Source organism: Leiobunum rupestre, chromosome 1 (assembly GCF_980474605.1).
Source record: "Leiobunum rupestre chromosome 1, qqLeiRupe1.1.hap1, whole genome shotgun sequence".
Classification (NCBI taxonomy): Eukaryota; Metazoa; Arthropoda; class Arachnida; order Opiliones; family Sclerosomatidae; genus Leiobunum; species Leiobunum rupestre.
The window spans coordinates 19364540-19379908 of NC_143384.1; the positions used below are offsets into that span (position 1 = coordinate 19364540).

The 15369-nt window shown below is 30.7% G+C and overlaps 1 protein-coding gene across 1 annotated transcript in view; it reads right to left on the reverse strand.

Moving 5' to 3' along the window:
• The window catches only part of LOC149961264 (endosome/lysosome-associated apoptosis and autophagy regulator family member 2-like), a 42072-nt gene extending 27651 nt beyond the window's left edge, over positions 1 to 14421 (reverse strand). Inside the window, exon 1 of the mRNA XM_090176382.1 lies at positions 14046 to 14421. Coding sequence (XP_090032508.1) covers positions 14046 to 14162 — 117 coding nt within the window. The 5' untranslated portion in view covers positions 14163 to 14421. The remainder of the gene's footprint in view (positions 1 to 14045) is intronic.
• Between the last annotated feature and the right edge of the window lie 948 nt (positions 14422 to 15369).

Sequence of the window (15369 nt, forward strand, 5' to 3'; positions counted from 1 at the left end):
TCGATCCAATCTTAATCATATTAGGATAAAATTTCGATCCAATCTTAATCATATTAGGATAAAATTTCGATCCAATCTTAATCATATTGGGATAAAATTTCGATCCAATCTTAATCATATTAGGATAAAATTTCGATCCAATCTTAATCATATTAGGATAAAATTTCGATCCAATCTTAATCATATTAGGATAAAATTTCGATCCAATCTTAATCACATTAGGATCAAATTTCGATCCAATCTTAATCATATTAGGATCAAATTTCGATCCAATCTTAATCATATTAGGATCAAATTTCGATCCAATCTTAATCATATTAGGATAAAATTTCGATCCAATCTTAATCATATTAGGATCAAATTTCGATCCAATCTTAATCATATTAGGATAAAATTTCGATCCAATCATAATCATATTAGGATCAAATTTCGATCCAATCTTAATCATATTAGGAACAAATTTCGATCCAATCTTAATCATATTAGGATAAAATTTCGATCCAATCTTAATCATATTAGGATAAAATTTCGATCCAATCTTAATCATATTAGGATAAAATTTCGATCCAATCTTAATCATATTAGGATAAAATTTCGATCCAATCTTAATCATATTAGGATAAAATTTCGATCCAATCTTAATCATATTAGGATAAAATTTCGATCCAATCTTAATCATATTGGTAAAAATTTCGATCCAATCTTAATCATATTAGGATCAAATTTCGATCCAATCTTAATCATATTAGGAACAAATTTCGATCCAATCTTAATCATATTAGGATCAAATTTCGATCCAATCTTAATCATATTAGGAACAAATTTCGATCCAATCTTAATCATATTAGGATAAAATTTCGATCCAATCTTAATCATATTAGGATAAAATTTCGATCCAATCTTAATCATATTAGGATAAAATTTCGATCCAATCTTAATCATATTAGGATAAAATTTCGATCCAATCTTAATCATATTAGGATAAAATTTCGATCCAATCTTAATCATATTAGGATAAAATTTCGATCCAATCTTAATCATATTGGTAAAAATTTCGATCCAATCTTAATCATATTAGGATCAAATTCTTAATCATATTAGGATAAAATTTCGATCCAATCTTAATCATATTAGGATAAAATTTCGATCCAATCTTAATCATATAAGAATAAAATTTCGATCTAATCTTAATCATATTGGGATAAAATTTCGATCCAATCTTAATCATATTAGGATAAAATTTCGATCCAATCTTAATCATATTAGAATAAAATTTCGATCCAATCTTAATCATATTAGGATAAAATTCCGATCCAATCTTAATCATATTGGTCAAAATTTCGATCCAATCTTAATCATATTAGGATCAAATTTCGATCCAATCTTAATCATATTAGGATCAAATTTCGATCCAATCTTAATCATATTCGGGTCAAATTTCGATCCAATCTTATTCATATTAGTATACAATTTCGATCCAATCTTAATCATATTAGGATCAAATTTCGATCCAATCTTAATCATATTAGGATCAAATTTCAATCCAATCTTAATCATATTAGGATCAAATTTCGATCCAATCTTAATAATATTATTATATAAATATAAATCATATTAGGATAAAATTTCGATCCAATCTTAATGATATTGGGATCAAATTTCGATCCAATCTTAATCATATTAGGATCAAATTTCAATCCAATCTTAATAATATTATTATACCAATATAAATCATATTCCGGTCAAATTTCGATCCAATCTTAATCATATTAGTATAAAATTTCGATCCAATCTTAATCATATTAGGATCAAATTTCGATCCAATATTAATCATATTAGGATCAAATTTCGATCCAATCTTAATCATATTAGGATAAAATTTCGATCCAATCTTAATCATATTAGGAGAAAATTTCGATCCAATCTTAATCATATTGGGATAAAATTTCGATCCAATCTTAATCATATTAGGATAAAATTTCGATCCAATCTTAATCATATTAGAATAAAATTTCGATCCAATCTTAATCATATTAGGATAAAATTCCGATCCAATCTTAATCATATTGGTCAAAATTTCGATCCAATCTTAATCATATTAGGATCAAATTCTTAATCATATTAGGATCAAATTTCGATCCAATCTTAATCATATTAGGATCAAATTTCGATCCAATCTTAATCATATTCGGGTCAAATTTCGATCCAATCTTATTCATATTAGTATACAATTTCGATCCAATCTTAATCATATTAGGATCAAATTTCGATCCAATCTTAATCATATTAGGATCAAATTTCAATCCAATCTTATTCATATTAGGATCAAATTTCGATCCAATCTTAATAATATTATTATATAAATATAAATCATATTAGGATAAAATTTCGATCCAATCTTAATGATATTGGGATCAAATTTCGATCCAATCTTAATCATATTAGGATCAAATATCAATCCAATCTTAATAATATTATTATACCAATATAAATCATATTCCGGTCAAATTTCGATCCAATCTTAATCATATTAGTATAAAATTTCGATCCAATCTTAATCATATTAGGATCAAATTTCGATCCAATATTAATCATATTAGGATCAAATTTCGATCCAATCTTAATCATATTAGGATCAAATTTCGATCCAATCTTAATCATATTAGGATCAAATTTCGATCCAATCTTAATAATATTATTATACCAATATAAATCATATTAGGATAAAATTTCGATCCAATCTTAATGATATTAGGATCAAATTTCGATCCAATCTTAATCATATTAGGATCAAATTTCAATCCAATCTTAATAATATTATTATACCAATATAAATCATATTCGGGTCAAATTTCGATCCAATCTTAATCATATTAGTATAAAATTTCGATCCAATCTTAATCATATTAGGATAAAATTTCGATCCAATCTTAATCATATTAGGATAAAATTTCGATCCAATCTTAATCATATTAGGATAAAATTTCGATCCAATCTTAATCATATTAGGATAAAATTTCGATCCAATCTTAATCATATTGGTAAAAATTTCGATCCAATCTTAATCATATTAGGATCAAATTCTTAATCATATTAGGATAAAATTTCGATCCAATCTTAATCATATTAGGATAAAATTTCGATCCAATCTTAATCATATAAGAATAAAATTTCGATCTAATCTTAATCATATTGGGATAAAATTTCGATCCAATCTTAATCATATTAGGATAAAATTTCGATCCAATCTTAATCATATTAGAATAAAATTTCGATCCAATCTTAATCATATTAGGATAAAATTCCGATCCAATCTTAATCATATTGGTCAAAATTTCGATCCAATCTTAATCATATTAGGATCAAATTTCGATCCAATCTTAATCATATTAGGATCAAATTTCGATCCAATCTTAATCATATTCGGGTCAAATTTCGATCCAATCTTATTCATATTAGTATACAATTTCGATCCAATCTTAATCATATTAGGATCAAATTTCGATCCAATCTTAATCATATTAGGATCAAATTTCAATCCAATCTTAATCATATTAGGATCAAATTTCGATCCAATCTTAATAATATTATTATATAAATATAAATCATATTAGGATAAAATTTCGATCCAATCTTAATGATATTGGGATCAAATTTCGATCCAATCTTAATCATATTAGGATCAAATTTCAATCCAATCTTAATAATATTATTATACCAATATAAATCATATTCCGGTCAAATTTCGATCCAATCTTAATCATATTAGTATAAAATTTCGATCCAATCTTAATCATATTAGGATCAAATTTCGATCCAATATTAATCATATTAGGATCAAATTTCGATCCAATCTTAATCATATTAGGATAAAATTTCGATCCAATCTTAATCATATTAGGAGAAAATTTCGATCCAATCTTAATCATATTGGGATAAAATTTCGATCCAATCTTAATCATATTAGGATAAAATTTCGATCCAATCTTAATCATATTAGAATAAAATTTCGATCCAATCTTAATCATATTAGGATAAAATTCCGATCCAATCTTAATCATATTGGTCAAAATTTCGATCCAATCTTAATCATATTAGGATCAAATTCTTAATCATATTAGGATCAAATTTCGATCCAATCTTAATCATATTAGGATCAAATTTCGATCCAATCTTAATCATATTCGGGTCAAATTTCGATCCAATCTTATTCATATTAGTATACAATTTCGATCCAATCTTAATCATATTAGGATCAAATTTCGATCCAATCTTAATCATATTAGGATCAAATTTCAATCCAATCTTAATCATATTAGGATCAAATTTCGATCCAATCTTAATAATATTATTATATAAATATAAATCATATTAGGATAAAATTTCGATCCAATCTTAATGATATTGGGATCAAATTTCGATCCAATCTTAATCATATTAGGATCAAATATCAATCCAATCTTAATAATATTATTATACCAATATAAATCATATTCCGGTCAAATTTCGATCCAATCTTAATCATATTAGTATAAAATTTCGATCCAATCTTAATCATATTAGGATCAAATTTCGATCCAATATTAATCATATTAGGATCAAATTTCGATCCAATCTTAATCATATTAGGATCAAATTTCGATCCAATCTTAATCATATTAGGATCAAATTTCGATCCAATCTTAATAATATTATTATACCAATATAAATCATATTAGGATAAAATTTCGATCCAATCTTAATGATATTAGGATCAAATTTCGATCCAATCTTAATCATATTAGGATCAAATTTCAATCCAATCTTAATAATATTATTATACCAATATAAATCATATTCGGGTCAAATTTCGATCCAATCTTAATCATATTAGTATAAAATTTCGATCCAATCTTAATCACATTAGGATCAAAATTCGATCCAATCTTAATGATATTAGGATCAAATTTCGATCCAATCTTAATCATATTAGGATCAAATTTCAATCCAATCTTAATAATATTATTATACCAATATAAATCATATTAGGATCAAATTTCGATCCAATCTTAATCATATTGGGATACCAATATAAATCATATTGGGATACCAATATAAATCATATTGGGATACCAATATAAATCATATTGGGATACCAATATAAATCATATTGGGATACCAATATAAATCATATTGGGATACCAATATAAATCATATTGGGATACCAATATAAATCATATTGGGATACCAATATAAATCATATTGGGATACCAATATAAATCATATTGGGATACCAATATAAATCATATTGGGATACCAATATAAATCATATTGGGATACCAATATAAATCATATTGCGATACCAATATAAATCATGTTGGGATACCAATATATATCATATTACGATCAAATTTCGATCCAATCTTAATCATATTGGAATTAAATTTATATAAAAGCTTAAGCGGATTGAGATCCAATTGGGATCAAATTTCGATCGAAACTAAATCATATTGTGATCAAATCTTTATACAATCATAATCGGATTGGGATCCAATCGGGATGGAATTTGGCTCAAATTGTGATTTATAGGGGCCCAATCTTGATCCAATTGTCTTTTAACATTTGGTCAAGTTTGGATCCAATTATATTGAAACGCCATAATAATCCCCGCGAAGGAAAGCGGTGCTTCTGGCATTGCATTCCCCTTGAGTTGGCGCATCCCCTCCAGACGTGATCTGCGGTGGGGTTTCAAAAGAAAGAACGTGTTTGCCAAAATAAAACCGACCAAACGACTATGCTTTCCCACATGGTTACCCCTGTTTTTCTCTCACCAGTAGCAAACACTCGTGCTAAAGGTATCAGGCGTGTTGGGCATTTTCGTCAAAGAGCCGCTCAGCTCATTCACCGCTCGCACTCGCTAGCCTAATATCCGCTCACGCTAATGCATTTTTCAGTGGTAAAATAAGCGCTCCTCTCTTTTCGCTCTTTTGTTTTGAGTGGTAAAACTGGTGCTCCTCTATTTTCGCTCTTTTTAGAGCGGTAAACTCGGTGTTCCCCTCTTTTCGCTCTTTTTTGAGCTGTAAAATAAGCGCTCCTCTCTTTTCGCTCTGCTTTGAGCGGTAAAATAAGCGCCCCTCTCTTTTCACTCTTTTTGATCGGTAAAATCGGTGCTACTCTCTTTTCGCCCTTTTTTGAGTGGCAAAATAAGCGCTCCTCTCTTTTCGATCTTTTTTGAGCGCTGAAATTGGCACTCCTCTCATTTTCGTTTCGTGCTCTTTCAAGAAAAAAAAACATTTTGGCGCTCAAATTCGCTCATAATAACAAAAGCGCTCACAATCACTCACAATGAGAGGAGTGGTGCCCATTACTGGTATCAGTAAGAATTGAAATCTAGCCTTTTTACCCCGGTTGCTAGTCCGGCGCCACGCCTAGATGGCGTTAAGATTCCAGAGTAAAATAAACGACTTGAAGGAAATAAAAAGGCCAGAGCAAAGATCCTAAAGAAGTTACCGAAAACAAAACAATTAAAAATTTCGCTTCAATGTCAGAATGAGAAAGAAGAAATTATTTTTATTTTCTTAGGCGCCTTACTTGCGATACAGAGAAGCGAGAAAGCTGGCTGGAGTACAAATAAGGAAAATTATTTTCGGGGAGTACCGAATTGAGATCCATTTTTGATGAAGTCCGGTGTTGTTATCTCCGGCTTTGCGCCAAAATCCACGCTCTAACAGCTCCGAATCAAAACTACAGGGTGTTTCGACATAAAACCTTCACAAAAATACGATCTAAGGAAGTGATGGGCACGCTCCTCTCAGTTTGAGCGGATTTTGTCATTTTGAGCGAAATTGAGAGGTAAAATATTTTTTTAAAAGATTGACAAACGGATACGAGTCGAGCGAAAATTTCGGCGTTCAACGATGAGCAAAAAGAGAAGAACGAAAGTTTCGTGGCTCAAGAAAGTGTGAAATGAGTGGAGCGAAAATTTAACCACTCAAAAATAAGCGAAAATAGAGGAGATTAAATTTTGCCGCTCAATAATGAGCGAAATGAGAGGAGATTAAATTTTACCGCTCCAAAATGAGCGAAAATAGAGGAGATTAAATTTTACCGCTCAACAATGAGCGAAAATAGAGGAGATTAAATTTTACCGCTCAACAATGAGCGAAAATAGAGGAGATTAAATTTTACCGCTCAAAAAGGAGCTAAAATAGAGGAGATTAAATTTTATCGCTCAAAAATTAGCGAAAAGGGATAAGTTCAATTTTCGCCGCTCAACAAATGGCGCCAATAGTTTGAAACGTATAAATTTTAAAATATCCAAAAATAGCGAAAAATAATTATTTTTTTCTTGTTTCATTGTATGTTAAATTTTTAATAAGTTTTAATTTTGTTAATGTTTTTGTATATAAAACATTGTTTAAAATAGTGTTAAGAGTGGCTTTTTTGTAGTTAATCGGTATTTTTTATTTCCGGCCAAAAGGTGTAAATTCGCTCTAAATGTTTGTTTCCCTGTAAGCAGTTCGTGAATTTCGAAGTATTCTTGGTAGAAAGAAATAAATTCTTGGTAGAATTACATATATTCTTGGTAGAATGAAATATATTCTTGGTAGAATGAAATATATTCTTGGTAGAATGAAATATATTCTTGGTAGAATGAAATATATTCTTGGTAGAATGAAATATATTCTTGGTAGAATGAAATATATTCTTGGTAGAATGAAATATATTCTTGGTAGAATGAAATATATTCTTGGTAGAATGAAATATATTCTTGGTAGAATGAAATATATTCTTGGTCGATTGAAATATATTCTTGGTCGATTGAAATATATTCTTGGTAGAATGAAATATATTCTTGGTAGAATGAAATATTTTATTGGTAGAATGAAATATATTCTTGGTAGAATGCAATATATTCTTGGTAGAATTAAATATATTATTGGTAGAATTAAATATACTCTTGGTAGAATTAAATATATTCTTGGTAGAATTAAATATATTCTTGGTAGAATTAAATATATTCTTGGTAGAATTAAATATATTATTGGTAGAATTAAATATACTCTTGGTAGAATAAAATATATTCTTGGTTGAAAGAAATATATTCTTGGTAGAATGAAATATATTCTTGGTAGATTGAAATATATTCTTGGTAGAATGAAATATATTCTTGATAGAATTTAATATATTCTTGGTAGAATTAAATATATTCTTGGTAGAATTAAATATATTCTTGGTAGAATGAAATATATTCTTGGTAGAATGAAATATATTCTTGGTAGAATTAAATATATTCTTGGTAGAATTACATATATTCTTGGTAGAATTACATATATTCTTGGTAGAATTAAATATATTCTTGGGAGAATTAAATATATTCTTGGTAGAATTAAATATATTCTTGGTAGAATTAAATATATTCTTGGTAGAATTAAATATATTCTTGGTATAATTAAATATAGAATGATATATATTCTTGGTATAATTAAATATAGAATGAAATATATTCTTGGTAGAATGAAATATATTTTTGGTAGAATGAAATATATTTTTGGTAGAATTAAATATATTCTTGATATAATTAAATATATTCTTGATATAATTAAATATATTCTTTGATAAAAGTCAACAACTATATTAACTATCCACTAGAACCCAACCGCGTTAGAATGTCCATTGTTTTGGAAACCGAGTGACGCTACAAATAGACCGGAAGCACCCTGTATGTATGAGATCAATGGAAGAGCACCAGGTAAAATAAGAAAAAAGGAAAGAAATAATCTAAGCTCGTCCCTTCTAAGACCTTAAGTACTCGAAGCCTTCTGAGACTCTGGATAACACCCCGAGACATGTAATGGCCAGCCCAGAACAATTTATATTACATAATGATTCCAAGGCTTAACGCTTACGGATTTGCTGGATATTTTTACAGACTTCGCTCGCGTGAAACAATTTCTGTAATTTATGTTTCTAATAATAAAATATAAACGGGGATATTTATAAAATGTGGCCGGGTTTACGATTAAAGTGGACTATTTGAACAGGTCGCTAACAGCAAAAGTATATAATATAAATCTTATAAATACCAAAGTACATAATATACCCTCTGATAAAGCAGGGTTCGTACAAAACTTCCGGAATTAAATTCCCTGACATTTCCAGGTTTTCCCTGATTATTTTTGTAGAATAAATGAATGGTTTAAGGCGAGGTTTAAGGTAAAATCTTGAAAAATATTTATTGTGTATTTTTAATACATCTTTCAAAAAATTATTTGATTGACTTTTTTTTTCGGATCATTTTAAAATTCCCTTACTTTTTTGGACCATTTAAAATTCCCTGACCTTTTGGAATCATTTTAAAATTCCCTGACTTTTCCCTGACCTTTTGGAATCATTTTAAAATTCCCTGACTTTTCCCTGACCTTTTGGAATCATTTTAAAATTCCCTGACTTTTCCAGGTTTTCCAGACCGTGTACGAACCCTGTAAAAGTAACGCTAGCCAAAAAAGTTCATAATATATATCTGATAAGATAGTAGTCCTTTCTATAAAATAAGCTACGCTTGCTGAACTGGTTTTTATGTAGCTCATTCGTCACGAAATACGTAGAAGTTCAGTTCAGTTTATGCTTAAAAACAGGGTACCTCATCGAATTTATTGTTATGTCCGGGAGTTTTCGTCGAGCGCCGGTAGGTGGCGCAACAGCAACATCAAAACCAGAAGGCCAATGTTATAGAAAGGCCTATTACCAAGAATGTATTGAAGTTACTAAGAATATTTCAGAATAGCATTAACCCCCGGTACCATCCTCACAGCTTTTGTGGAGAAAGTTCGTCTGCATTTAAGGGGCATTCAAGGTCATACCATATAGCAAACTTGAATGGGAAAGCAGACGAATTTAAGCTACAAAGGCTGCGAGGATGGGAATCAGAATCCTGTCGTCCAATATTCTTAGTCACTTCAATACATTCTTGCTATTAACTCTAACACCAAAAATACATTAATATATATTTTACGATATAGTTATCCCTAAAACAAAAAATACATTAATATATATTTTATGAGATAATTATCCCTAACACCAAAAATACATTAATATATATTTTATGAGATAATTATCCCTAACACCAAAAATACATTAATATATATTTTATGGGATAATTACCACTAACACGAAAAATACATTAATATATATTTTATGAGATAATTATCCCTAACACAAAAAATACATTAATATATATTTTATGAGATAATTATCCCTAACACAAAAAATACATTAATATATATTTTATGGGATAATTACCGCTAACACAAAAAATACAATAATATATATTTTATGAGATAATTATCCTTAAAACCAAAAAGTACATTAATATATATTTTATGAGAAAATTATCCCTAACACCAAAAATACATTAATATATATTTTATGGGATAATTACCACTAACACCAAAAGTACATACTATATTATGAAAGTATTATGCTCAACGACAAAAGTAGATAATATATCTCCTATGACCAAAGATCACGAATTTCCAGCCAAATTTAATTGTAAATATTTCCACATTTATGAACCATATTTCACAAAATATACAGTAGTTTTAGAAAGTTATAATATAATAAGTGTTCGCATTATAGCTAGGCCTATCAGATGATCGGGGGAATCCGAACTACGACCGTACGAATAATAAATAAAGAATAAATGAGTTCATTTTACGGAATGGTCAATCTCAAAATACGATCATGTTTCGTTTTTAGCCAATGGGCTATCAACTAAATGACGTAATATTCCATTATATTCCAACACGGGTCGCGCGGGATGCACGCTGCGTTCGCTCAGAAAACAAATTAGATGGACCGGGTATGCATCTTACATAGTTTTTGTTCGCGTGTTTTTCTAATGCCAAGAAAAACAGCGGCTGCAAAAGTAAATTCGATTAGATCTAAGCCCACATTCTCGTAGAAAAACGAACATACGTTAAGACGTGATACCAGAAGCTAATAAAATCTCTCTTACGAGAGAAGTACCTTCGCACACTCCATTGGACATGAATTTCCCTCCAAATCGCGTACGCAAGGCCCCCAGAGGTCCTATAATTCCTGTAAAATCCTATATTTTCAAAAATGTCCTATAATATCCTATATTTTTAGCAAAATTCCTAAAAGGTCCTATAAAATCCTTTAATTTTGATATTTTGCCCATTTCAAATCCCGCCACTCTGTTAAATTGTTATTTTAGCTATAGGATAAATTAATATACAAAGTCATTCTAGTCTATACCAGGGCCGTAACCAGGGGGGGGCGGTCGGCCCCCCCCCCCCCTGAGCCGTATGGTTGTATGTACAATTTTTTTTTAATTTTATTTGTTGCCATTGCGTGCCCCCCTGAAATCAAACCCTGGATCCTGGTTACGGCGCTGGTCTATACTTTTGTTATTGTTAACATGGTTAGCTACTAGTATATTCTTGTGATAAAATGGTTCAATAGTTTCTATTTTTCAAGTGAAAATCAACTAAATACAGATTTTGTTTTTTAAATGCATAAAGTTAGTACATGAAATAGCATACTTAGTCCTATTAAATCCTATGATTGGAAAAAATAGTTCTATAAAGTCCTATATTTTTAGAAATATAATCCTATTTTTCCTATAAAAAAATTGAAGATTTGAGTGGGGGCCCAGCGGATGTATACAGCTATACACCGAATCACGGTTTAAAATTTACCGAGTTAAACGCCTAGGATTTATTCTGCCTGTCCGCCTTGAAATTTTCTTACCCTCGATGCTTCCCCTTGCATTTATGCTTCCCGCTAAACTGGTTTTTGTAAAGAGTTATAAATTTAAAATTTGCTCGTACCAATAGGTTTTCGAGCAAACATTAAGACGCGAAACACGGACCAAATATATCTTCGAGTTAAAAACTAAATGAAATTAAATAAAATAGCCAGAAATTCCAACGGTAGACCGGTTTCGTCCTATTTGGGGCTCATCAGTACCGTGCGGGAGATCTGGCTCGCGAATATAACACTAAGCCTAAACATTAAAAAATTCAAATTAAAATTCGCCGAGTTTTATAAAAGGTAAATCGAAGTAGAATTTCCAATCAGATTAGTTTGGTCTTAATTTCTTTGCGCTTTTACCAATAATTTATCCATACTTGGACTTACAATGACTAACCCCCTTAAAGGGAGAGTGACCGGGGGAAAAAGTTGGTCTCATTCGATAGAAAATGGTGTAAGCTGAGAACAAATTGTGAACGTTGTTAACCGTAGAACGTCACTACACTGAGGGAATCAAGTTAATTAAGCCCCAGTTGGTTTACTTGGGTAAAGCTGAATAAACGACGACACCGTACAATATCATATAGACTACAGTACAACGGGAAATTAACCTTAGTATAGTCCAATCAATATTTCTATTGGATTAAGTGCCATATTACTGTTTCTGCTACAGCTAAAACTTTCAACTTCAAATGGTGGGAGTGATACTAATATAATCTAAAGTAAATTACATAGTTTAGACAGTTGGACTTAACCATAAGTCTATAATATTGTTTCAATATTTGACACTTATGACTTAACTTAATATAATGTGATAATAGGATATTTGTTATTGATTTTGTTTACTTACTTTGATATTTTTCTAGGGCACAATGCTATTTTTACGAGGGCACAGAAACTGTTTTTAAAGTAAAGGTCGGTAACGGTTAATCATTATCCATGATTAAATTGATTTTTTTTGGGAAAAAAATGTAAACAAAGAAATTTACCGGATAATATTTCGGAAAATGGTTAAAAAACATGTATTATTCGTAAAATTTGAGCTTTTTATCGAAAAAACGTCTTTTTTCCGATTAATTTTACAAATTTATCGAAAAAATTAATCGGATAATACAGAAATATAAATTACTTGATCAAAACATTTTACGAATAATTTTGAGAGCTTTATCTATTGAATAAAAGTTAACCATCCCCGACCTCTATTTTAAAGACGTAAAATATATAAACAACACCGCGTAGGGATATTTATCTATTGATTAAGCATATTTTACCGAGGAAATAGCATTAGAAAATCAATACCTGACGCACTATTTTTTATTCCCAAACATGTTTTTTAAAAATCAACGGGATCACACGAATAAAATTAGCAAGATACGTAGACGAAAACCTTTATCGTAAGAAATATATTATGTACTTCTGGTTATACGTATGAGCATAGCCATTTCCACTTTGTCTGTACAGCCTCAATATTTACTCAGGAAAAGACGACTACCCTTACCGGTGTTACTTATAGCGTTAAAAATGTTTTGGAAGTACGTTCAACTTTACTTCCAGGTTATCCAGTTTTTAAATGAAACCCTTAAGGTACGCTTTACCAACAGCGTAGGAGCACTGCTGGGTTGTATACCCAAGGGAGAAATAAGTCAATTTTAGGCCTAAATAGTTTTGTCGTTTTACACGTGTACATAGAAACACAACTATACCCATAGAACGTCTATTTCGAAAATTTACTACAAAAAGGATCAGTAAAACTAAATTTAGAGGCTATAAAATATACGACTACCACATACATAAACTAACTAACTTTAAAATTAATATACGATGTAATAAAATCCAGTATAAAAAGTGAAATTTATACCAATAAAACACGACAAAAAACCGTAAATAAAAAATTGACGAAAACCTCCATAAATCGGATATAGATCCAATTTAGTGAAAGTGGCGCCATCCGTCTGTACGACACGACGCTAGAAAATGATAATTGTTTCACGAACGATTTTCAATGATCAGAGGCGAAGAAGAAAGCATCACACCCCAAAAATGCCACTCTTTCGATCGCAATCAATAAAAACAAAACGCCCAAACGTAAAAAACTTCATCCCGATAAAGAATTATGTTGGATTATAAAACTAATCCACCCGGGATTAACGCGGAGTAATACATAATCCCTAAGATAAGCTTCACCCAATATTTTTTATGATTAACGAAACCGCTACGTAGTTACGAGTTTTGGAGAAAAATGGTCCAATTTAGTCAATATTACAGGAGTAAAATGAAATTAAACTTACGGGTATGCAAGTGGGATATTTATCTGCTGTGCAAGGCTTAAGTGTTAGGCAGGCAAGCCACGTTAAAAGTAGCCATAAGGCCGAGTTGAAGTTGTTACAACACATCGCGTTATACATATGTATTTTTCACCCGCGCTAGTTTTATCGAAAATTGGGAGTTAACTAAGTTTAATTCTAAATTAAACTAACTAAAAATAAATACATAGAACGGCGCTAACTACTCAACTTCATAGGTATTTTTAAAGCACTTAATTCGCGTACTGTTTACAAAATATATATATATATATATATAAATTTAAACGCGTTTATGTAAAAGAAGTATTTAGGAGAAGCCCAACGCGTCTACCACAGTCCGCCATTCCTACTTCTCTGTACGTCGCTTCTCCGCCGGTAAAGCCGTTGCCGTAGAGAGAGACGCAAAAAGGAGAAACATGTGTTTCCGCGGGACTGGTGTCGCCATCTAGATTTCCCAAGGCGAAACTTTTCAAATTGCCAATTACCGGGATTGGGCCGTCTATTTTTGGGAAGACCTAATCGATAATGTATGCCACGGGTGAGTGGTAAGACCCGCCTAGTATTCGGCATTTTCCCCCTCCTCTAATTAATACCAAAGATTAATTAGGACATTTAATTAATTGCGAGACAAATCAGAGGCCTTTTTCGAACGCGACGCAAAAGCGGATTGATAAAAAGATAACGCACGTTTTAAGCAGGCCTAATTTTCAGTCACCAATTACTGACGGCGGAAACCGTTGACTGTCTAGGATGTGGAAGGTTAATTTTTCAGGAAGGAACGAAATAGGGAAGAAAAAAAAGGTTGATAACAAAACGCATGTACTGTTTTGTTGGAATTTTTCTTCTATGTTTTTAACTAGGGGGCCCTGGGAATCGGCACGTTTTTGTCGTTTTTATCTAAGCGTTCATAAAAATATATATACTTTATTGTGTTTGCGCTTTACCTATAGGAGAATTTGTAGAAAAATAATTTGAGGATACTTTGACACGTAAGGTATAAATGACAAATGTTAATGGAAAGATTCGAACGCTATAATCAGCGAACACGGACACCTGGTGGTGAACATTATTATTGGCGAATGCATACGGGTCACGCTACCAAGTCACGCAGGCGTTTCCCCTTTGAGAAGCGCTAAACCGATAACTTATGTTTCTACTGAGATTGTTAGAAAGAAAGTAAGAAACTAAAGTCCAATTTCCCAGCCAAGTCCTACCCAATGAGGTCGAATAAATAGAGATCCAAATAATCTGGAACTCGCGGGACACGTTTTATTTGAGTAGGAGAATTAGGCTGAAGTTTCAACTTTAT